The sequence below is a fragment of the Hemiscyllium ocellatum genome, chromosome 9, assembly GCF_020745735.1.
Source record: "Hemiscyllium ocellatum isolate sHemOce1 chromosome 9, sHemOce1.pat.X.cur, whole genome shotgun sequence".
In the NCBI taxonomy this organism is placed as follows: domain Eukaryota; kingdom Metazoa; phylum Chordata; class Chondrichthyes; order Orectolobiformes; family Hemiscylliidae; genus Hemiscyllium; species Hemiscyllium ocellatum.
The window spans coordinates 58,671,042-58,697,494 of NC_083409.1; the positions used below are offsets into that span (position 1 = coordinate 58,671,042).

General features: G+C 39.2%; 1 protein-coding gene across 5 annotated transcripts in view; it reads left to right on the forward strand.

The window, feature by feature from the left end:
- The window catches only part of pde4ba (phosphodiesterase 4B, cAMP-specific a), a 197,560-nt gene that overhangs the window by 160,295 nt on the left and 10,812 nt on the right, over nucleotides 1-26,453 (forward strand). For all 5 annotated transcript variants that reach the window (XM_060830384.1, XM_060830386.1, XM_060830387.1 and 2 more), the window contains 6 exons: nucleotides 16,524-16,702; nucleotides 18,935-19,033; nucleotides 19,257-19,421; nucleotides 21,899-21,998; nucleotides 25,621-25,775; nucleotides 25,902-26,024. In XM_060830384.1, coding sequence (XP_060686367.1) covers nucleotides 16,524-16,702; nucleotides 18,935-19,033; nucleotides 19,257-19,421; nucleotides 21,899-21,998; nucleotides 25,621-25,775; nucleotides 25,902-26,024 — 821 coding nt within the window. The remainder of the gene's footprint in view (nucleotides 1-16,523; nucleotides 16,703-18,934; nucleotides 19,034-19,256; nucleotides 19,422-21,898; nucleotides 21,999-25,620; nucleotides 25,776-25,901; nucleotides 26,025-26,453) is intronic.

A 26,453-nucleotide genomic window follows, 5' to 3' on the forward strand; every position in this document is an offset into this window, starting at 1 on the left:
ACTAAAATAATTATATACATTTAAGAAGCAGGAGGAGACCCTTCAATAAGATCCTGATTTGGAGATGCTGATGTTGGACTGGGGTGTACAAAGTTAAAAATCACACTATGCCAGGTTATAGTCCAATAGGTGTATTTGGAAACACTAGGTTTCGGAGCTCTGCTCTTTCATCAGTTGGTCATCAACTCTGAAAGCTAGTGCTTCCAAATACACCTGTTGGACTATAACCTGGTGTTGTGTGATTTTTAGCAATAAGATCACAGCTGACAGATTACAACCTCAAATGCACATCCTGATAATCTTTCACCACCTTGCTCACTAAGACTCTATCCACCTCTACCTTCAAAATATGGAAGAAGTCTGCTTCCACCAACATTCAGGAAGAGTTCCAAAACACACAGCCCTCTGTAAGAAAAAATAGTTGACTCATCTTTGTTTTAGATGGGCAACCCTTGATTTTTACACAGTGAATCCTAGTTCTGAATTCTTCTATAAGACGAAACATTCTGTCCACTATCAACCTATCAAAACCCCTCCAGTTCTTATGTTATAACCCAGATACCTCTTACTACCCTAAACTCCAGGGGATATAAGCTTGTCCAACTTTTCTGCATAAGGTAATGGGCCTTTCTGATATTAGTTGGCTAAATCCTCTTTGAAATACTTCCAATGGATTTATGTCCTTTTTTCAATAAGGTGACCAATGCTATGCACAGCAAATGTGACTCACCAGTGCCCTGAATTAATGAAGTATAACCTCCCTACCTCAGTTTTCACTTTCTCTGTTAATAAATGATAATACTCTTACCAGCTTACCGAATTACTTGTTGTACCTGCCTAACCGCATTTGTGATTCATACAGTCAGACACTTCATACTGCAGCTCAAGCATTTTATCTGTCGCCCTTTCAATAGTGTGCCCTTACTTAACAGTACAAACCAGTATATTTGATACAGAAACAAAAATAGAAGTTGCTGGAAAAGCTCAGCAGGTCTGGCAACATTTGTGAAGAGAAATTGGACTTGACGTTTCAGGTCTGGTGACCCTTCCCAGAACTGATGGTAGCTAGGAAAATGTTGGTTTATATGCAGAAGGTAGGGTGGGAGGAGGCATAAATGATAGATGGGGATAGAGCCTAAAGAGAGAAAAGAGCAGTTGGACAGACAAACTAATGGGAGGGTAAATAGTTATTAATGGAGACTGTTAGTGGCTAACAGTAGGTAGTGTGTAATGGCAGACGATGTGATAACAAGGCCTGCTGTGTGGAGTAGGGGGCTTAGGACATGGGAGAATTCAGGCCCTAAAATTATTGAACTCAATATTGAGTATGGAGGATTGCAGGATCCTCAAGTGGAAAATGAGGTATTGTTCCCTGGCCAGGAACATTGACAAGGGCAGTGTGGTAGCTGCAGTCTTTGTGGATTTCAGTAAGGTTTCATATGGTATGCTGTTCTGGAAGGTTAGATTGCATGGAATCTTGGGAGCTGGCAAATTGGATACACAGTTGGCTTGATGGTAGGATGCAGAGGGTAATAGTGGAAGGATGCTTGTCAGACTGGAGGCCTTTAACTGGTGGTGTGCCTCAGTGTTGATGCTGGGCCCATTGCTTATTGTTATCTATATCAGTGATTTGGATGAGAATGTACAAGGCATGATTAGTAAGTTCTTCGAGGAGAAAGTGAGGTCTGCAGATGCTGGAGATCAGAGCTGGAAATGTGTTGCTGGAAAAGTGCAGCAGGTCAGGCAGTATCCAAGGAACAGGAGATTCGATGTTTCGGGCATAAGCCCTTCTTCAGGACTGAGGAAAGTGTGTTCAGCAGGCTAAGATAAAAGGTAGGGAGGAGGGACTTGGGGGAGGTCTTAGCCTGCTGGACACACTTTCCTCATTCCTGAAGAAGGGCTTATGCCCGAAACATCGAATCTCCTGTTCCTTGGATACTGCCTGACCTGCTGCACTTTTCCAGCAACACATTTTCAGCTCTGGGGTGGGGGAGTCAAGAACTAGAGGGCATAAATTTAGGGTGAATGTACAAGGCATGATTAGTAAGTTTGCAGATGACACTAAAATAGGCGGTATCATGGACAGTGAGGAAGGTTATCAGAAATTTCAACAGGACCTTGATCAGCTGGGGAAGTGGGCCAGAAAAAGGAAAATTGAGTTTAATATAGATAAGTGTGAGGTCTTGTATTTTGGAAAGTCAAATCAAAGTAGGAATTTTATGGTGAGTGGTAGGGCCTTGAGTCTAGAGGAGCAGAGGGAACTTAGAATTCAGGTGCAGGGTGTTCTGAAAGTGGAGTCACACATAGACAGGGCAGTGAAGAAGGCTTTTGGCACTCTGGCCTTCATTAGTCAAGGCACTGAGTAGAGAAGTTGGGAAGTTATGTTGCAGTTGTACAGGATATTAATGAGGCCACACTTGGAGTAATGTGTTCAGTTTTGCTCAACTTGCTATAGGAAGGATGTTATTAAACTGGAAAGAGTGCAGAAGAAACTTACAAGGATTTTGCCAGGACTCAATAGTCAGAGGTTGGACAAGCTAGGTCATTTGTCTTTAGAGTGTAGGAGACTGAGGAGGAATCTTATAGAAGTGTATAGGAACAGGAGAGACATGGATTGGGTGGATGTACTCAGTCTTTTTCCCAGGGGAATCAGTTTAAGGTTAGAGGGGAAAGAATAAAAGTGAACCTGAAAACCTGAAGGGCAACATTTTTACACAAAAGATGGTACGCACATGGACTGAGCTGCCAGTGGAAGTGGTTGAGGCAGGTACATTAACAACATTTAAAAGGTATTTGGACAAATACATGGACAGTAAAGGTTTAGAAGTATATGGGCCAAGTTCAGGGAAATGGGGTTAATGTGGATGGATATTTTAGTCAGCATGGTCTAGTTTGGGCCAAAGGGTCTGGCTCTGTGCTGTAGGACTCTACGACTATGTCATTTTCGTTTTTTTTAACTACTTTATCCTGAATTTGCCCACTCTGTTGTTCCTTGCATCATCATGGTTGAGGTACAGAGCAGCACCGAGATTTAGTGAAAAACTATATTGTATTTATGAAACAACTTATCACATCAAGACATGAGCAGAGAGTTTATATGTCCTCAGCTTTATCAAGGACAGAGTGAGGACAGAGTGCTGATTACACATTAGTTCATTAAATTTACTGCTACTTTTTAATCCTACGCAAAATTCATGATCAATTCTGAATTACATAAAGGCATCTTGAACTCCAGACCATACAACTCATATAATAATTCCAGAGTAATGACAGCCAAGCAAGGGAAAAGTATTATATATTATATAAACGTATAATTAAAATGAACCAACATTGTAATATTCAGTTAAAACAGAGTGTGTATGTAGAATAGTGGGCTGGATCAAGACAGGAATTTTGAATTGGGAACTCTTTCTACTTTACAAACTCATCCTCCACATGCAGGATTTTCACTCCAACTGATGTAAGAGCGTGATTGAGTCAATTCAGCTATTTCTGGAAGCTCCTCAGGTCGCTAAGATTCCACCATCCCATATACTTGCATCATTTTGTCATTAAAAGATTAATTTTCCCCTGGCCTTACTTTTCCTGAATCTGATAGCACATGCTGCAATGTTTTCCCAGGGTAGCTTTCTAGTATTCAGTGATCATTCTTCATGTGTGAGTCTGGTTGGTAGGTGGCCAAGTTAGATGGCATCTGGTTGTACTCCACTCCTGACTGCATCTAACTTTCTTAAGTTCCTCATTGGACAAGAGAATAAGGGAATCATTGGTAGAGATCAAGGGCAGAAACATTTGCTGAATATTTGTCCCTTAATGCTGCATTTCGAGCTTAGTCTCCTTGGAAACCATCCAAAACATTCCCTTTACTATGTGTTACTTTACTGTGTTGCATTATAGCCAAACAAAGGTCAATTTAGTCATTACAGGCAAGAACTTCAAACCTATGGCACTCCTAATTCATTGTCACACTAAACCATTCAGAACAACCTCTTTAAGATGTTATTGTTTTTTACTTACACTTCAAGCTTATAATAGATTTGGGTTGAGTTTGTGGAGAGAGCAGGACAGGAGTACCAGAGGCACCCCTGATTTGGTGAGTGGTGACGGCCAAGGTGGCATTTTGCCAGCAGCAACCAATTAAGTGATGCTATTAGAATCGCCATCCAGTTAAGGATGGTAGCTGAACCTAAGGGTACTGGTGCAACCAAGACCCAGTATCTTAGCCATCCTGGTAGTGCGACCACTGTTGTTGAGATTGAATCTTCAGAAAAAGGGCACTTCATTGGTGTGGAACTTCCTGGTCTCCCCACAGAAAAGCAGGCCTTGGGTTAGTAAAATACTCTAAAATGGACACTGATTGGCTGACTGGGTAGGTGGTTTGCCAAACTTCTTGCCACACATAATGAAGCATGGTGGTGGTTAGACCTCAGTCTCACATCACCCCACTCTACCCTACCCTCAAAAGCTTCCCTTCTCATTTCACCAACACTGCCTCCTTGCTCATTGCCAAAGAACCCCAGAAAATTTCAGCCATTGTTTGAACATAAATTTAGAAGTATTTAATTGTCATTCACATCCTTCCAGTATTTTTTATTCATTCATGGAATGTGGGCATCACTGCCTGAGCCAACATTTATTTCCTGTCCCTCGTTGCCCTTGAGAGGGTGGTGGTAAGCTGCTTCTTAACCCACTGCCATCTGTTTGGCTTGGGAACACCCACCATGGTGTTAGGGCAAGAGTTCAAAGATTTTAGTGTAATGACACTGAAGAAATCGCGATACATTTCCAAGTCAAGTTGGTAATGGCTTTAGGCAGAATTTGCAGGAGTTGGTTTTCTCATTAATATGTTGCTCTTATTCTCCTGACTGGTAGTGGTTAGAGGATTGGTATATGCTGTCTAAGGAGCCAAAATGACACTGTATGAAGTTGTAAGACAATGAAGAAGTCAAATCCATTGGTGAAGAAATCACTTAAAATGATGCATAGAGTTTCATAAAACAGCAAAATAAGATTTTTAAAGCTGTCATGAAAGGTGAAGAAGTGATACTTGCTTGAAGTTCAGCAAAAAGAAAAGTTACTTGGGATTTGAAACATTAAGTCTGTTTGTGTCTCCTGTGCTTTCTGTTTTTATTTCAGATCTTCAGCATTTGCAATATTTTGCTTTTGCTGGACATCCATTTTCCCTTGATTCAGTTATCAATTAATTAGTACATGATAGAATAAATGATTGGCACCTCACTAATAGGTTTCAGTATGTGTTGCTTTGCTGTTTAATACCATTCATCTCTGGAATGTGAAATACTTAAATGATCCTGTGAAAGTGTGAGCCCCTTAATTTGAGTTTGTCTTCCTTTGATCATCCTATATCTATTTAATCCCTGTCAAATGCATCCAAAAGCTTCCTTTCTGATGTCTTTACTGACCAACATAACATCAATTAACTGGTTCAAAAAGTATCTAGGGTGGCTGCTTCTAAATGTTACTGCATGATATTTGTTATAAAATGCTAAATTTCATTCACAAAAGTTTAGTTTAGTTGTAAACTTTATTGAAATAAATTTCATCTATTCAAAATTGATATTACATAAAGTGCAAAGCATATAATTCTACTTCGGTATACAATGTGGCACACTGAGATCCCTCACTATACTTACAATTTCAGCTAATTAAAATGCTTCATGTCAAATGTACAGTCTGAGAGATTTTAGATCGTTACTAACCCATCAATGCAGGACATACACTAATATGGGAGGGCCGTAGAGAGTGAAGCATTGTGATGTGTATGTGAAGGCATTTGGCGAGAGGACAATTGATGAAATTCTACGCCAGCAAGAAATCAATGATTTGAAGAGAACTGCAATTTAGCAGAAAAGAAGAGGTTTTCAAACATCTTGTAAAACTATCTAGCATTGGAAATTGGATATCAAAGGTGTTAACAATTTAGTGAAAATACAGTGAAAAGGTTTCGATGAAGTGTTATAATCTTAATAAAAAAAACCTCTGACACTCAAGACAAAAAAATAAAAATTTGCGATGAAGCAGAATGAGACACATGTGAGCCCAACCTAAATGTTGTGCATATGGATTTATACTGCTTCTTTAGCTGAAGTTCTGAATGTTCTTCTGCAAGCATCTCCACCCTGACCTTACAATAGAAGGAAGATTATTGAAGCAGCTGAAGATTGTTGGGTCTACAACACTATGATGAGAAGTGCCAGGACTGAGATGTAAGACCTCTAACAACCACATCCATCTTGCTTTTTGCTTAGTTTAATCCTAAAAAATGAACTTCACAGTGCCAACCCTTTCCATCCCTTGCCAACATTTTCCTTTGCTTCCTTTAAAGGGGTTGACAGTTTCAGCACCAAGCCCCACTTTTCATATGTAAACCAAGATAATGAACTTCAAAAGGCCATTTAACATGAAGCCCATTATAACCCAGCCTTATCCTACTCTTTGTGATACCTCTACACATCCGATCAGGTATCTGTGAGCAGAAATTGTCGTTGAGTTCTTTTCTTTCGCCTACACCACTGAGGTCAGTTGTATTACTGTCCCAATATGAGTCCTTGCTTAAATAAAAACAGAAAATGTTTAAATATGCAGCAGTGCTGGTGGCATCTATTGAGAGAGAGAACTAATTAATGTTTTGGGGCAGTTGCCTTTTATTGTCACTGATGAACGGATATAAGCCTGAAGTATTAATTCAGTTTGTCTCTCCACAGATGCTGTCACACCTGTTTAGTATTTTCAACACTTTGTTTTACTTCAGCTTTCCACATCCATTCATAGCATTGTGCTTTTAAATTAATTTTGAGTACTTGCCACATGTTTGTCCTTACTGAGATCAGCAATTTAGGAGACACTATGGGATCTTGTGATCAGTTATTTCCCCTAGCCCTTTCAGAGTGCACAAATTACATTGTTCAAGATTCCCAGTTTAAACGTGGTACAAAAACAGTGAAGAATTTGCTTAGTTTAAGTATTCTTTCACTAAATGTTCACAGTGCAATGCAGTAATAATTTTTTGCAGTGTTATCAGTATTTTCACAGACTTTCCTACTGTTTGCTTAATAACTGTAAGACCAATCTCTTATCCTCGTAAGCCACAATGTGTACATAGATTAGTTGTAGGTACCCACATACAATAGAAAAGAACAACTCAGTAACTTAGTACCCTACCAGTAATACTAACACACAACAAATCAGCTTACATATAGTTTAAATTTAAATGCATCCCTCAAAATGCTGACAGATGGTTTACCAGACACAGATACTCCGCTCATATCGCCATCTCCTTGTTTCCATGGAAAACAAGATTTGGGAATTCTTGAACAAACTGAGAAATATTTACATCTGGATTTTTCTAAATCAGTCCTTCATAGAAACAAACTGTGCTTTTGAGAGAGTTGTTTTGTGAATTTTCTTCTGCTAATCATTAATTTAAATACCACCCAGTTATAGCTTGGCAGGTCAGTGTTATTAAATAATGAGTACGTATTTTTTTTCTCTGCCATTTAATTTGTTGCCCAATTCTCATATAAGCATTGTTTCATGTTGGAGCATACCTTTGGACTTGCAATTTCATTATGCATAGTCTGTTTATGGTGTTGTGGCTGAGGCTTGGTGCTACTGTAATTTAGTTAATCCAAGTGTAGGTTTGGAAGTGTGCTGGTTTGAAAGATGGAGTATTGCTAAGACAATGTCAGTGACCTTTCTTTTTGTCTGGAGTTTAATAATTTAATAATTGTAAGCATTTCTGTAGAGATGGTACTTTCTTTCAAAAATCATATTTTTGAGGCCTGGTTTTAGAATGAGTGGATTTTGTGCACTGATCATAGCCTTTGTTTATTAATATGGTTCTGCAACCCAGCAAGGTAAATAATGGAGCCTTAAGATTTGTGAGTGTGTTCTGAAACGTGACACTTATGCTTTTATTTTCCGGGAAACATCTGCAGCTGAGAAAGGAAGATATTTAGTTTCACCTTTGTCTTTGTGTATGGCAGCCCTGTGAAGGACATGGAATAGGGTGGCTATAGAATGGCATATAGTGAAGTAAGTTATCTCAGAGTGAAGAGTTGTTTTAGTCCCAGACCAAGGTATTGGGTTAAAATCCTAAAGAGGATACTTAAAGTTGAGTATATTTCTGTAGTTGTATAAAAGCTGCAGGAAGAAGGTATATGCAATTCCAGCCTATCAATTGAAGTCACACATAATCGAAACTTATCAAGATGTTAGATACAGGGATTCTGTACCAGTGATGTGTTTTGCTCCTTTTCAATTTAAAAGGTGTGTTTTTGGATAAATGATATTATACTTCTTTATCAATTAGTATCATAAGTGGATAGTTTTTGATTATTCTATATTGGTATCATTTCTTTTACCAATACGTTACATTTCATTGATTAAGTAAGATCTGCAGCATTGCATGCTTCCATTTCAACAAGAGATCACTTTGTATTTCTTTTCGATCTGGCTTTAACAATTCATCAAACCAGAATCCTATCTAGGATCTAACTTGTCAGATAATAATATCAGCTGAGATCATAACACTTCATACAGTCCAATGATAATATGTACAGGAGAGAGGAAGAAAAACATCAATTAATGCCAGTTTGACATGATGTTTCCGAATAGTGCCTTTAGGATGTGCTGTTTAAATGTTCAACTTAATTGCTTTCTGTTGCAAGGGACTTTAATTAAGTTGAGCGGGATGGTGGATAGAGCCTATAAATTCTCTTGTATAAATCATTCTGGTTGATTAACTACCATGTAGTCCAAAAAACATCATGATCTGTCATGTAAGTAGTGGATGAAAAACAACAGTTGAGTATCACCAATTCAATGTGTCTGAAGCAAAACTGAATATAATTTTTATACAGACTTGATTTATTCTACTTTAATAAATGAAATAGGTCTTCTCAAGAATACCGAAAAAGCCATCAGACAAGGAGATCCCAATTCAATTAATATGCTTGACGTATTACCTAATCTGCAAAATGCCCTTCAGAATGCTATTACTGCCTGCTGTCACTTTGTTTTCCACTAAGAGCTTAAGAATATAACAAGGGAGGCAGGAGTAGGCAATTCAGCTCCTCAAGCTTATTTCACCATTTGATGTGAGCTTCACTAATATCAATTTGGCCTCAATTCGACTTTCTAGTATGCTCTCCATGTCCCTTCAACCCATTACTGATCTGGCTATCTCCTACTCAATGTTCCAACATGTACCAAACTCTGGGGCAGTGAATTCCACAGATTCATGAGCCTTTGTGAAAAGAAATTTCTCCTGATCTCTATTTTAAGTCTGCTACCTCTTATCCTAAAGCTATGATCTCTCATTCAAAATTGCCACACATGACAAAACATCCTTTGAATGTTTACTTTGTCTACCCCCTTAACATCTATATACTTTAATTAGGTTTTTCCTTGGCATTCTAAACTCGAGAGTATAGACCTAAACTACTCAATATTTCTTCATAAGACAATCCCCTCATCTCCGTAATCAATCTAGTGAACCTCCTGTGAATTGCCTCCAGTACAATTATATTCTTGCTCAAGAAAGGGGACCAAAATTGTTTGCAATACTCCAGCTGTACACTCACTATTGCCTTGTGCACTTGAGGCACCAGTTCCTTAAATTTATATTCTATTCCTTTAGCAATAAATGCCACATTACATGTACTTTTCTTATTACATATGGTGCATATTAGTTTTCTGCGATTCGTGAATGAGGACACCTGGATCCCTCAGCACTGAGCATTCCGACGTTTATTTACATTTTGAAAATAAGTTGCCTTTCTATTCCTCTGACCTCACAACTCTATCAGATTTTGGCTCATTCACCTAACCTATTTATATCCATTTATAAATTTCTTATTTCTTCATTGCAACTTAAAATTAAGTTACATCTAAGATTATTCAGCTGTAAGTGAACTAAAACCTATTTTTAGAGGAGAAACTCCTGAAAAAACACTGAAACTTAGAATGATATCTTCACTATTAGCATTTGCTTGTTGAAGTCATCTATCACACAGCAGAGGAGGAAAAGAACCTGGGCTGAATCTTGCTTTTTTTTTGAATATGTCATGATGGAGTTTATTTGAAGAGGTCCAGCATGTTTTCATCATATTTAACCAAATTCACCTGATTTACTATTGACCCCACCCAATGGGGTCTCCCTCATGGGGTTCTCAGCCCATTCTCCACTCACTGTTTTCAATACAACTCACCACTGCTGAATTGTCCTGGAACAGGCCAACATCCCTGACGCCCACATAAACTTTAAAGGCCTGTTATGCACCCAGGTGAGCATAATTAGTTGGATGCTATCTGGCCATTATTCTGTGGGTTCTGGTACATTGGATGGTGCAAAGGCATGACATCCTCTTCCCACAGGGTCAGCAAAGAAGGTGAGACATCAGACCATGCCAGCTTGACCAGTGCAATCTCAGTCATCTGGAGGAATGCTCAATAGTGTGAAAAGAAGGTCAATTACCTTCTCCATCCCACCAGCATAAGTGCCACCATCTTCTCTTTACAATCTCACATTTAATCTACCTCACCTACTGGGCCCCTTCCCATCAAAGCTCATGCTGTACCTCTCTGACTGTTGTCTTCAACATCTTCCCTCACTCGCTGTCTTGCACCCTGACTCCTGACACTACATACCCTACAGGCCACCTGTGCAGCCTACTCACTTGCTCTGGACACTTCACTCACTTCACCAAAAGAAACAGCTGTACCACTCATTTTCATCTCCCTTCAAAAGCTACCTCTCTCTTATTCCAGGAAGAAAACAGCCACCAAATAAGTCACAGTTAAGATGGTTGGTGTGCTGTCTGACATTTGGCTCCGTAGTCCTTATGTGGAGAAGACTCTGACTCTGACCTGTGTGAGTGGCTAACTCACCATGTCCAAGCCCCTTGACTGTCATCTGAGGCTGCCCTTGACTTACTGTGATGTGAACCCCTGACCAAAAGCTTTCTCCCATGACTGAGAATTCTTGGCAACAATGACAAGCTTCCTGGCTTTTTGTCTGTTCAAAATGGCACAGCAAGTTATTAATACTATTAATTTTGTATCTTTGGCTGAGGAGAAAGGTGCAGAAAGTTGAGGCTAGGCAAGACAGAGATGCTATGAGCGTCCAGGTATTCTCAAAGTAAGTGAGCGGAACATATAACTTTGAGAGTGTGGTGCTGGAAAAGCACAGCAGGTCAGGCAGCATCCGAGGAGCATAAAAATTGACATTTCAGGCATAAGCCACTCATCATGAATGAGGCTTGTTGTTTGGGGGGGTGCGCTGAGAGGTAAATAGGGAGGGCAGATGAGTCTGTTGGGGAGGTAACTGAGAATGCAATAGGTGAATGAAGGTGATACATCAGAAAAGAGGGTGGAGCGGATGGATGGGAATGACAATGGACAGGTCAAGAGGGCGGTGCTGAGTTGGAGGCTTGGGACTGGGATAAGGTGGGGGGAGAGGAAATGAAGAAAATAGTGAAATCCACATTAGTCCGTGTTGTTGCACGGTCCCAAGACGGACGATGAGGTGTTCTTCCTCCAGGTATTAGGTGGTTAGGATTTGGCAATGGAGGAGGCCCAGGATCTGCATGTCCTTGATGGAGTGGGAGGGAGAGTTGAAGTGCTCAGCCATGGGGTGGTGGGGATGGTTAGCAGGTGTCCCAGAGATGTTCTCTGAAATGATCTGCAATCGTAGAGGACACCACATCGAGTGCAATGGTTATTATAAATAACATAGCAAAGATAAGTGGGAAAGCGAAGGACTGGGAAGCTTTTAAAGAACAACAGAGGATTACTAAGAAGGAAATACGTAGAGAAAAAATGAGGTATGAGGGTAAACTGGCCAAAAATATAAAGGAGGATAGTAAAAGCTTTTTTAGTTATGTGAAAGGCAAAAAAATAGTTAAGACTAAAATTGGGCCCTTAAAGACAGAAACAGGGGAATATATTACAGGGAACAAAGAAATGGCAGAAGAATTGAATGGGTACTTCAGATCTGTGTTCACTAGGGAAGACACAAGCAATCTCCCTGTGGTAACGGTGGCTGAAGGACCTGAACTGAAGGGAATTTGTTTGCCAGGAATTGGTGCTGGAGAGACTGTTAGGTCTGAAGGTCGATAAGTCCCCGGGGCTTGATGGTCTACATCCCAGGGTACTGAAGGAGGTAGCTCAAGAAATCATGGATGCATTGGTGATTATTTTCCAGAGTTCAATAGATTCGGGATCAGTTCCTGCGGATTGGAGGGTGGCTAATGTTGTACCACTTTTTAAGAAAGATGGGAGAGAGAAAGCAGGAAATTATAGACCAATTAGTCTGACCTCAGTGGTGTGAAAGATGCTGGAGTGTATTATAAAGGATGAAATTATGAAACATCTGGATAGTAGTAACAGGATAGGATTCATGAAGGGGAAATCATGCTTGACTAATCTTCTGGAATTTTTTTGAGAATGTAACTCTGAAGATGGATGAGGGGTTGGTTTGTAGGTGGTGGAAGATGATGTGATGTAGATGGAGGTTGGTGGTATGGAAGGTGAGGAGCAAGGGGTTTACAGAGCACCACACTTTTGACTCTGATCTCCAACATCTGCAGTCCTCACTTTCTCCTAGAATAGAACTTTTCATGTTGGAAGGCCGCATTGTGTTAGTTGTAATCTAATAAGGCCGCATCCAAGACTTACCAAAAGCCCTTATGACTTATCAATTTTTTAATTATGGTGGTCAGTGTGTGAGGATTATTTCGTTGAATTTTCTTTTACTCTCTGGTATTTTAAATACATTCATTTTAAGATTAAAATAAAAATAATAAAGGACGAGAAAACATATTAATAAAAAATAAAAGATTTGCTCTGCAAAATTTGGATTAATTCTAAAGGCCACACACAATGGCCTAGAAGGCCACATGCAGCCTTAAGGCTGCAGGTTCCCCACCCCTGTCCTAGAACATATAGCTGCCATTGTGCTCTGAGGTGCAGCACTAATTGCAGAAGTTGTTTAGAGATGATCCATATGGATTCTTAGAGGCTGGCAGCCAGCTGGCTTTGGTTTTGGGGTGTACATGGCCAATGCTCACTAAGCATGCCCTGAGGTTTTGGTGCCTGATGTCGAACATAGACCACCTTTGGAACAAGCAGTGAGCTGAAGTCACCAGATACCGGCTTTACTGTAACGAAGAGAGTTCAGCAAGATAAGAACTTGCATATTAATAAGATCATTAACACGTAAAAGTGAACAAAATTCACCAAAGCTACTTAGACAGCACCACAGCCATTCTATCTAGAAGGACAAGAGTAACAGATACCTGGAAACACCACCATCTCCAAGTTACCCTTCAAGGCACTCCCCATTCTGACTTCAATGTTGCTGGGTCAAAATCCTGGAATTTCCTCCCTCGGGGTTTTGTGGATTAACCTATAGAGCAGGATTGCAACAGTTCAAAAAGGCAGCTCATCAGCACCACCTTAAGGGCAGGCAATAACGGGCTGCCCACGTGAGACAAGTGAATAAAAAAAACTCCCCCTTACTGCTATTGCGAAAATCTTGCCTCAACACCCAGCAGTTGCTTCTGAGTTGTTCCTAATATCAAGGTGGGCCTCACTGGACTACTTGTCCTCTTCTGCACTGTCTCACCACAGCCCATGTTGTTCAGACCCCTATCACCCAATTTCATTTAAAGTGGGCTCCTGCAAAGAAACACGATTTTTGAAAAATAATGTTGCATAAATTAAGAGAAGTAGTTTGTAAAAAAGTTGTATTATCAACTTTATGGAAAGGTCCTTCATTTTTTAAAATCTTCTGAGGATGCTTATCCGGCAAAAATACACTTAAATAAATCCAGATTCTATAAACTGTAAGCAAAAAAAATACCCCACCATTTCGACTGGGACAACACATCTATCCTGGGACAGGCTAAGCAAAGACATGCCAGAGAATTCCTAGAGGCCTGGCATCCCAACCACAACATCATAAACAAGCACATAGATCTAGATGCCATCTATCAACCCCTTAGAAAACGTACAGGAAATGACATCACCACAAACCCCAGGAACCCCATCCAGGAGAAAGATATAAATAGAAAGCAGGAGACAACAGCTTCGCTTCACTTGGAGGTCGCCACTGATGATGTTAGCTAGCCAGGTAATGAAACGTCTGGATATGAAACCTACAGCTCAGCGAGCAAACCTACACCCTAAACTGTAAGTTCTTGGGATGGCTTATTCTTTTAAAAATTAGCCCAATTACCAATTTATCCGTTTTGCAGGAGCAGGCTGACTTCAGACCCAAACACATTTGTGGTGAACAAATCATGATAATTACCGCAAACGACTGGAGATACTTGCATAAATCTCTATGATACCATGTGGAAACATGGACTGATGCCCAAATTGTCCCTTTTGTTCCATGAACTTATCCACTCCAGCATGTGGATATTTCTAAATGACAAAAAGACAGGATCAGCACTTTTGCAGATGCTCAACAATATTTTTAAACAGAGCTATGCCCTGACACTGACACTTTTGACAGTTCTATATAAGCAGTGTGCCCATCATATCATCATTGAAGATTTATTTACACTGATGATATTGCCTTGACAACTCAAGGAAAGCAATTCTAGGTTATGGACTTGTCAAAAATGACTGAATATTTCTACAAGTGAAATCTGCAGCTAATCGCAACTAAGTCCATCATCTCTGCCTTATACTTTGAAAGTTACAGTGCACAAAACACCATAAATGTCACCTTCTCTGGAGAAAGAGCAGCATGATGCAACTTCACCTGTCTTGAGTAATCCTTCCTCTATAATTTAACATCATTACATCTAAAAGAATGGCTAAAACACTAAGGCATGAGTGAACATCATCCACAAGCTGGGATGCGAATCCACGATCTTTTGTACTTCTGCTTTAGCTGTGGTCTTCTTGGTAGCTCAGTACTGTGTACTTGTATCTGCCTCAAGTTGTCACACCAAACTCAGTAAGGTTAATCTGTAAAACTCAGAGCAGTTATAATTCAATGGTTACCAGTTCTCTCAAATATGGCCCTTCCATCCATTTGTCCATCCATCCATAGCATTACTCAGAAGAAACATTCATATCAGCAGCATCTTGGACCTCCACGTCCACTTCAAAACACTAATTCACTACATGGACCTACAAATGTTTCAGGTGAACAAATGTTGGAGCTCATAATAGCAGCTTTCCACCAAATCAAGTTTAAGGGGAATACTATTCTCCAACTACGGGCATTGGACTGGTTTGGAAACTTGTCATTATAACTGTGTTGACAACATTTGCTGCTAAAAGCATATAGAAGAGATAGTGTCAGTTATGCTTCAGTACCTTACTTGATGGGCTATAAGTGATATTGTGACCTTGCTGCATCCTGCTCTTGCTTCATATTCTCTCTCAATATATTTTCAAACCAGGTTCACAAGTAAATGAGCAGGAGTAGCAATTTTCGCCATCTGCTTTTTACCCAATTTAATACTGATACTGCCCTGTCTGAGAGCACAAAGCCATCAGGTGGAAATAGTGGGTGGCCTGTGAAGCCCATTAACACTAATAGTTTGCTCTAAGTGCAGACTGACTATAAGAAAAAGATGGCGGCATGGTGGCACAGTGGTTAGCACTGCTGCCTCACAGCGCCAGGGACCTGGGTTCAATTCCCACCTCAGGCGACTGACTGTGTGGAGTTTGCACGTTCTCCCCGTGTCTGCGTGGGTTTCCTCCGGGTGTTCCGGTTTCCTCCCACAGTCACAAAGATGTGTGGGTCAGGTGAATTGGCTATGCTAAATTGCCCGTAGTGTTAGGTAAGGGGTATATGTAGGGGTATGGGTGGGTTGCGCTTCGGAGGGTCGGTGTGGACTTGTTGGGCCGAAGGGCCTGTTTCCACACTGTAAATAATCTAATCTAATCTAAAAAGGTTTTCTAAAAAGAATTTTTCATTTGGACTGTCACCCAAAAAAATTATTTTGGAAGAAAAGGTAAGGTTCGCATTTATGATATGGCTTCCATGATCTCAGAACAGGCCAAAGCACTTCATAGTCACCCAAATAACTTTGACATATAATAATTGTTGTCATGTGGAAAACAAGGCAGCTAATTACACATGTCAAGGCCCCACAGACAGCAATAATGCAAAAATGATAACTGCCAATAACCTGTTCTTATAATGTTGACTTTAGTTAAGATGTATATATTCCATTATGATTCCTGTGGTATTACTGTGGGTGTTCTGATTGAATTAGCTTTGGAACTATAGAATGCTTCTCCAGCAGAGAGAGAAGCTAAGATATCTAAATTTTCTTGTTTTATCCATTCTGATTCTAAATCCACTTCATATTTTTGTTCTCAGTGCAGTTTGCAAATTTCTCTACGTTTACTGTTCTCACCTCTTACATTACTCATCTCTTCTGAAAGAAAACTTGGTGTTTTTAATCTTATGTATAAAAGCAATTTTTTGAATTCCTAATTGAATCCAATATGTCTAATTCTCTATTCTGTAGATAAGCAGAATGATGTGGAGATGCCCTCCCCTACACAGAAGGACAGAGACAAGAAGAAAAAGCAGCAACTCATGACACAAATCAGTGGAGTGAAAAAATTGAAGCACAGTACTAGTCTCACACACTCCAGCATCCCCCGATTTGCTGTCAAAACTGACCTGGAAGACCATCTTTCCAAGGTACAGGAATCTCCATTGGTAACTTTGCCGTATCATGCCAGACATTATAGCAGTTAGAGCCTTTCCACCAATCAATTATATGATGGCTGAACAGTGACCCAAAACCCTACCCTATTAGTCCTTTGGATAACAGAATTTTCTTAGTTTTAGGTTTAAAATTAACCATTGAATTAGCGTGAACTTCTGTTTTCAGAAGGGAGTTTTCACATTTTATTCCCTAACTATGCTACTGAGAGGACTGGCTCTAATATTTAGTCAATATTCCCAGGGCTAGATTCCCTAACCAACATAAATAGTTCCTTTCTACTCAACCTATCAATTTCCCTTAGTTTATTCAAAATTTTGAACCAGTCCATCTGTTAAATTTGTAAATTCAAAGAAAGCAACACTATTTTCTGTACTGTTGCCTTGCAATTTAATACTTGGAGTGTAGGTGTGATTAATAAATCTAAAATGTACTGCTGTACACAGTCACTAGATCCTTACTAAGGTGTGATAGCCAGGATTGACTGCAGTACTCCAGATGTGATCTAACCATCTGTATAACTATATCATGCCTTCTAATTCCTTCTGTTCTAAAGTCCAAGACATGAAGGTTGGCATTCTATTAGACTTGATTATTTTTGTTTCTATCAAAGGCATTTTGATAAATCTATACACGTGGACCTCCTAAGTCTCCTTTCAAACCACCAGCCCTTCATAGTTTTTCATTATTTAGAAGGTACTCAAAGTTGATGACCTCAGAATTGCTTAAATTGAAATCTATTTGCTATATTTAAGCCAGTTTTCTTAATATATCAATGTTTTTTAGAATTCTGTCCTTCCATCTACACTGTTGTTGAAACACCATCTATCTTAGCAACCATCAGTGAATTTCAATTTACAGCTCTTTCCCATAGTCTAAGTCATTTTCTTTCTGATATTTATAAGCAGGTTTTCTTCTATTTTTATATTTCTTCTCTGAGTCACGTATGGGTGGTAAAAATGTTCCACTAGTGTGCCTGGCCTAGTTAGCAATCTTCAGTTGACAGTCAGGAAGCAGGTATCAGCATGCCGGTGGTAATGTGTTACAGCAGTCCGGTCCAAATAGCAGCTATCAACAGTAACAATCAGGAGTGGGAATCTTGGCTGAAATATCTTTTTCTTTCTCATTCAATGTTCTGAAATTAGCAATAATTGCCTTCGCAACATGTTATTTCAGATTAGTTGTGTTAGTAAAGAATAAAACAGGTCTGCTTGGCTCAATTTCACATTGTCAATTGTTAGCAAAAGCATTAATCAAAGAAGCAAAAGGGCTATTTCTCAAAATCTCACAACTTACGCATCAGAATACCTGCATGAGTAACAACCAATGTACAGCAAAGTAGAAGAAAACATATTTATTTCAGAAAAGTTGGGAAACCTACCCACCACTATTAGACTTGTGATATCAGTCCAGATATATCTTGAATTAAACTGATCCAGTTAAACTGTTTATTTCCAGTACAGTCTGAAAATCTCTTTCAACCTTTACTTATCAACCCTTGAAGTTAAAATTCAAACTCAGCATAAAGAGAGGGGGGAAGGCCAACAGACATTGATGACTTATCAATTGTAAAATTAAGAACATGATAATACACATTTCTTGCATCTAATTTGTGTTTTTAAAGCATCTATTTTATCCAGAATGAGAATGGACAGGGCTGAGGTTTTGAGATTACAATGAAATAGATATGTAGAGGCAAGTCAGGAAAAGATATTTTCTCGGAAGTATTAAAATGGGAGTGGGTGGGAGGTAGGTGTCGGTATGTGTTGGACAATTTGATAAGGAAGTACAGAAGTATCCATAAGGACAAGGAAGTCCTATAATTCAGCTTCTGATTGGTTTGAATTATGTAACTGTAGTTAGATTAGCAACAAGAGTGCTGCATTTGGCCAGAAAAAGGAAAAAATCAGGGTTCCTACTTAAATTCCTTATCTATCATGTCCTGCTGTAAAGTGTAGATATTATGTGAATAAAGGATTCAGTTTGTCTGCTTATTGCCAAGCCGTTGATATTCAGAATCTGTACTCATACATGACAAGACTAAAGTACGTAGTAAATCAACTCAAAATAATACTTCCACAAAAATATAATTTGTGTATTGAAATGTATTAGATGAAACAATTTTGAGATGTAATATTTCAATATGAAGTTTAATAAATATTTTATGCATTCATTAGTAATTGCTGTATTTCATGTTGACTTTACAGGAGTTGGATGACCTGAATAAGTGGGGCCTTAATATATTTAAAGTGGCAGAGTTTTCAAACAACAGACCGCTCACGTGCATTATGTACAGTATCTTCCAGGTTAGTGGGGTCAAAGGGGCTAAAAGATACTAATTATTTTTTGCATACTTGCCATCAATTTTAGGATATGACATCTTATCGCACTGGTAATAAAACATGTGACGATTATCCGCACCAGAAAAATATTGTTGACTTCCAGGAAGAATAAATTTTATTTTATACCAGCTTTTCGTTCAAGTGTGTGCTTTCTAAAAGTTTGCATTTTGTTGCTAACTTTCAATAGGAGAGAGATTTACTGAAGACATTTAGGATCCCTCTGGACACATTTGTAACGTATATCATGACACTGGAGGACCACTACCATGGGGATGTTGCCTATCATAACAGCTTGCATGCTGCTGATGTTACACAATCTACACACATTCTTCTTTCTACCCCGGCATTAGACGTAAGTACATCTTAAAGACCAAGAGTGAATATATAACCACATGGGTTCTTTCGTAACTTTATGTAATTCTTAAATGTTCAGGTGAGATTACTGACCTAATTACACCCTTTGAAAAAGAGCCGAGTCCTTCAAGTGCCTTGACCAACAATCGTTCTTGAATTAACATCAAAATAGATTCAATCATCATGAGCTCTCAGAACAATAGTGAATACATTTCAAAAGTATTTAATTAGCTTTGCAACACTTTGGGATGAAGGATCTGAAAGTGCTTTATAAATACATGTTTTTTGTTTACATTTTGTTCATGTCCTAAGTTCTTTTAAAAATTAGATATGCTTCAATTGCATTATCTAATGTCATTTTTTATATCAGAAATACATATTTTGAGTTGTAAGGATGTATGATTGTTTTAATTGTTTCTTGTCAAAGAAGAATTCAAGGAGCAACAATCTGACAGTATAACTGTCACGGGAATATCATACACAACTGTTGAAATGATATTTCCCTGATCTAGTGATGGATTTATCTTCTGGATTGACTTGAAACCTTAACATTAATATTACTTGGCAACTGCATTTTCTGTTTTTTAATTCTGATTTCTGGCATCTACCATACTTTGCTTTTGCATGGATTTAATTTTTTTCCCCTCCAATGTAAGTGATTGGTACACAGGAATCATTAGTTAGCAATCAGAATGCAGTCCTTAATTACTTTCTCTATCCTCCCATCCCTATCTATATAGCTCAGGAATATTGGCTTAGAAATGCCTAAGGGCAGATTGTCATTGCAGCAGTGTTGATTGGAACTGCATGTTGGGACCATGCAGAAACCCCAACACAGTTGACACCACAGAAATTGCGCAGGAAAATGAAGTTTCTCTCTGTCTGGAACCCTCCAAAACAACTCTTTAGAGTTGAATATTTTGGAGGACCCTGACTCAGTTAAGCTAGTAGTATTTCAGAGTAAGCTTAGAAGACTAAAGACCGGTACAAACACCTGGGTAACTATTCAGCTGAATTCCTAACTCACCACTGAATTCTCCCAACCCTGACACCATTATTACACCAGATTCCAACCAACCTGCCAAACAAGTGGCATCCTTATCTCACTCATCCACCTATCACCTAACTCCTCCATCCACCTACCATCCTTCCAGAGCACTCACCCTAACTGATACTGGATGTACACTGTAGATAGCACAGTTGCTGTTGCACCTTTAAACCATAGAACGTGTGCATTTGGGCAGGCAAAACAAGGTAAGGGAATACACAATGAATGGTAGAACTCTGGAAAGAACTAAGGTTCAGAGGGTACATGGTGCAAATGTTCATTGGTCCCTTAAGCAGCAGTGTAGGTAGGTAAAGTGGTTAAGAAAGCATATGGGATACTTGCCTTTATTAGCCGAGGCATAGAGTTTGACAGCAGGAATGTGATGCTGGAACTGCATAAAATATTGGTTATGCCACAGCTGAAGTATTGTGTGCAGCTCTGGAATCCACATCATAGGCAGTATCTGATTGCGCTGGAGAGCGTGCAGAAATGATTGACCAGGATATTGCCTCGGTTGAAAAGTTTTACTTATGACGAGAGATTGGAGAGACTGGGGTTAGTTTCCTTGCATCAGAGGTGAATGCGTGGGACAAGATTTAGATGTATAAAATTATGAGGGGCTCAGACAGGGTGGAAATAAAGGAACATTTCCCTTTGGTGGAGGGGTCAGTGACTGGGGCATAAATTTAAGGTAACAGCAGGAGGGTTAAAAGGGTTGTGAGGGTGGTCGGAATAAGGGTGTGGAGGCAGAAGCCTAAACATTTGAAAAGTATTTAGATGTATACCTATGATGCTAAGTCATACATGGTTATGAGCTAAGTGCTGGAAAATGGGATTAGAATAGTTAGATGATTGCTTTTGACTGGTGGATTTGATGTGCTGAGCATCCTTTTCTGTGCCATAGACTTCTATGAGAAGACAGCTGTTGACATAGGGAGTGCAGTTTACACTCTAATCCTCTCCACTGCTGGCTACGGTCTTACCTGGATTGGTCTCTAGTGTTTCCTAACAGAAGGCTCCTGACCACAAAATTCCAGGGTAGAACTGACCAAAGCTGTGTATTTTTAGTCAAATCATGCTAAGTGTAGTTTTCCCACCACTGACCTACCAAATTCAATACACAATAAGGGTAGAACATGAAACATTCCAGGATTCAGGCATCCAGTCTTTTAAACAGAGACTGTCCCCCAATTAGTAAGGAAATCCTTTGTAGATGGATTCATTTTAGTCTAGTTCATTCATTTTCCTTCAGCTAATAAAGACAGAGTAGAGATAGTCACCAGTATCATACAGGGGCTCAGGTTTGTTTATCCAAAACAAGGAAATGTCAAACATTTATGCATGAATTCTCATGACCGATTATGCTGTAACAAATGGTTGTGTGTCCCTGGGCACGTTCACATTTGTTTGATGTTTCTCTTTTACAGGCAGTGTTCACGGACCTCGAGATTCTTGCTGCAATTTTTGCAGCTGCAATTCATGATGTGGATCATCCTGGTGTCTCCAATCAATTTTTAATTAACACCAGTAAGTATACAAGTACAAGAAATGTGATGGATGAGCACTAATTTTGTAACAAATTTAAATATCCCATTGTTTATTTTGCATTCATTTTAAATTTTATGCATTTTCTAACTTTTTCAAAACGATTCAGTAGCAGCAATCCTGTTGGTGAGCCACACGTTTCTAGGTTAAAATCCCACTCCAGGACTTGAGCACAAAAATCAAGGCTGAGAGAGAGTCAGTGCTGAAGGAGTGCTACTCAGTGCTGAAGGAGTGCTACACAGTGCATCCTGTATGCATTGTATATCAGCACCTTGTGAAGAGAAGTGAATTAGAGCATGGAAAATAATTACTTTTTGTTCCATTTATCATGTGCTGTATGTTCACAAATTGTGTGAAGTCAAAAAAAAATCACTTTGTATAACAACAAATGGAATTCATTCTTACTGAGAACTGCCACTTGTAATTTATACCAGTGTAGAAATTTGGGACAGCGCTTTGGATCAGAAAGGCATTTCTTAAATTTCTTTATCCAGAAAATGTAAATATTCAATGGGCTACATTTCAGTAGAAGCTCAGCTTTGTGCATGACTTTGTCAAGTTGACATTAAGCACATGCAAGCCTTCATTTTGAATAATGGAGGGGTTTTTTTCCTTCTCTCCTTAACTCTCGATCAGTGAATCTAATTTCTGCATTACTGTTGCTGCCCACTTGACATCAGCTGTTTTAGCACAGAACAAATAATAAACATGGGGCTTCCTTTGTCTCTGTTGCCAAGTTATTATTGAAATATCATACTGACTTGTGAGAAAGCAAACTTATTTTGAAAGCACATCCTATTTTCCAGTTACATAGAGCAATGGTGGTCTTAGCCTTGCTCAGTTGTGTGAAAGATTTTAACTTTAAATATCACTATATTGCTACATTGTATGAATAGCTATCATATATAGCTTATCATATAAGGTCTTGCTACATTTATAATTTTTTGAACAATCTTTGAAATATGTCATTTTTGTAGCAACGTAGATGGGAAATCTTTGAACTTCTAGTTTGGACTTGACAACTTGCCCTCAAACTAATGAGGAAAGTAAAAGACATGGAATGAGCAAAGTTCATTGAGTTATATCACAAACTGTGCATAATCTTTCCATCATGGTTACCATTACAGCATATTCTTTCAAATAGAGCGTCACTGTATATAGAATTGTATGTTTTTGTTTAATGTGATTAAAAGTATAAGAAAAAGATAAAGTTGGGAAAATTATGAAACTCATTAACCTCCAGAACATTGTTGATTTCTGAAAGATCTTTAATTGGAATTATTTATGTGCCATGCCTTCATGGATTTAGCAGTAATTGTGCTTGTGCATTATTGTTTCTGTATTCTAATTTCTCTGTTTTAACACCTGCTGGATGCAATGACTCATCTTGTGTAGGTGGATTGAGCAATCAAAATGAGAATCCCAAGTTAGAACTAAGTGGGCTCAATTTATAAAGGAATCTGTGAAGTTTAATCTTTATAGTTAAATTGTTGGCATTAATCCAGTACTAAACAAGAATCATTCAAGCAGTATTTTTAATAAATAACATTTTCTTTCATCCCTGGTAAATTACACAAAAATGCAAGGGAATTTCAACTCTCACATCGCCTGCCAAACCATTACCATCACCCTTATGATGCTGATATTAAAAGTCAGTCAGAGTATTGAGTACAGGAGGTCATGTTGCAGCTGTACAGGACATTGATTAGGCCACTTTTGGAATATTGCGTGCAATTCTGGTCTCTTTCCTATTGGAAGGATGTTGTGAAACTTGAAAGGGTTCACAAAAGATTTACAAGCATGTTGCCAGGGTTGGAGGATTTGAGCTACAGGGAGAGGTTGAATAAGCTGGGGCTGTTTTTCCTGGAGCGTCAGAGGCTGTGAGGTGACCTTCTAGAGATTTCTAAAATCATGACGGGCATGGATAGGATAAATAGACAAAGTCTCTTCCCTGGGGTGAAGAACTAGAGGGTATAGGTTTAGGATGTTCAACTTCCTGCATTCTAGTGAAAACAAACCCAGTCTATCCAACCTTTTCTTAGCTAAAAAAAACCCTATACAAAGCAACATCCTGGAAACCCTTCTCTCTGCCCTCTCCAAACAATGCACGTTCTTCGGCTAGTGTGTTGACCACAACTGTATGCCACATTCCACAGGGAGAGTTGAGTTTATTTTCTTACCAAAGCTTTGAAGTGAGTGCTTAGAGTCTTCAAGTGAGTAAAAACCTTTTGAAGATCTCAACTGGAATACCATTTTGGGGACTGCCTATGATTTTGCTTTTCATTAGTTTGATTGCTTTTTGCAGCTCCCCTATCAATGGTGGTTCACCTATGGATTCTATCTCAGGATACTGGGAATAGCCTGGAGAGAAACAGCAGTCATGTGAATTTATGCTGGTGGTGGTGTTTTAAAATATTCTTTCCAGCATTACCAAATGATAGTTTTATGATTAACAAGAGAAAGGAGATTTTCTCCCATTGAACTTGGTCTAAATTAGACCTTATTGCCTTCAAAGAAAACTGTGCATGTCCAGAGGTCAGCATATTGTTGGAACTCTCAGGCTTTCGCTTCTTCCCACATCTCCTTTACCTTCGATCATTGTCTTCAGGCTGCCAGCCTTGAGCTGTTGAAATACTGCCTTCTTTATTTGCAGCCTTGAGTTGTTACACCAGGCAATGAAGGCTGCTAATTTATGTTCAAAAAGGCCACATATTTCAGCATTGACTTTTTTTTTCAAAGAGGTCTTTCTATCACCGATACTGAACCCAGTTGTCTGGATGCAAGTGCCAGTACAGCTAATTTAATCTGATCCCATGTTTCTGGAATTAAGTTTGTGTCAACATTTTCTAGATTGGCTGTGAGCTTCACTAGGTATTTGTTTCTTTGGTCATGCTCCTTTGGGCTGAGACAGTGATCTGTACTCTTTCTTTGACTTTTAGGGTGTTGCAATTTCTTGGTGTTGGTTGGATGTTTATCAACATTCGAATATGTCAGCAGGAAAATGCCATTTGTTTTACTCACCTTGGTTTTCCCAATAGTTTGACACAGGAATGTGAGTTATGGCTGACCCTCTATTAAAGTTGGTCAGAGGATGATTTTTTAATCATGTTTTGGAATGCAGTGAATACCTCATCAAGGTCAAAGTAGACCTTTTCCTTAACATGGTTGTCAGTTGAACGTAGCACACAAGCACTGAAGGTGGCTGTATATTGGCTATGTCTAAGCTGTTGGTAAAGTTCATGTGTCTTTAGTTGAGAATTTCTGGTATGGTGAGCCATGCACCTGAACTGAAATGCTGAATAAAGTGATCACTCCCCTGGTTCTGGTAATGTTGCTTTATAGCTGGGGCTATAGAAGCATTTACAATGATATTGATTTCTGCTTTTTCCTCTGTCACCATTGAGAAGGACCACTTGTAAATACAGTAGCTGGGGGAGGGGCAGCATTGTATTTGCGTCACTCCATCAGTAATGTTACATGCCAGTGCACTGCACTGATCCTTTCAAAAAAATGTTACCCTAATTCACATCAGATCAACAACAGATGGGGCTTTTCAACTTCTTTTCATCATGTACACTTATTTTTCTTTTACTTGTTATTTCAGATTCTGAGTTAGCACTGATGTATAATGATGAGTCTGTGTTAGAAAATCACCATCTGGCTGTGGGTTTTAAACTTCTGCAGGAAGATTCCTGTGACATCTTTCAAAATCTTACCAAGAAACAGCGGCAGATGCTGAGAAAGATGGTTATTGAGATGGTAAGCAAACTGGTCCTGGATTAGGCCTGGAAAGTTGACCTATGAAAACATCTTTGTGGCTGTTTGAGAAAATCTGAGACTTACGTCAATTTTTTCAAATGTTCATTGTTTTTCTCCCCTGTCTAGGTGTTGGCCACTGACATGTCAAAGCACATGACATTATTAGCAGACCTCAAGACCATGGTGGAAACAAAAAAAGTGACCAGTTCGGGAGTCTTACTACTTGATAATTACACAGATAGAATACAGGTCTGTACCATGATACACAGCAGTCAGGATGCCTGTTCTGTAAAGAATATATGGGTGGAATTTTCCATGATGTTTGGCAATGAGCATGAAAGTGAGTGTCATTTTGCTCAGGCATGTTTGGGTTTTTGTGTGATTATGTGGTTCTCCGTTCATTACATATGCATCAATAATGAGTATAGTGAATCTTCAGACTGAGGCAAGAGTTTGAAAGTCCTGACACCAAGATTAAAGGATACGTGGAGTGTCCAGTTCGAGGAGGATCTGCCTTTGGAGGTAGTATGGGCTGAAGTCAGAAATAGGAAAGGAGCTGTCACCTTGTTGGGTGTTTACGATAGGCCCTCCAATAGCAGCAGAGATGTAGAGAAACAGATTGGGAAACAGATTTTGGGAAGGTGCAGAAGCCACAGGGTAGTAGTCATGGGCGATTTC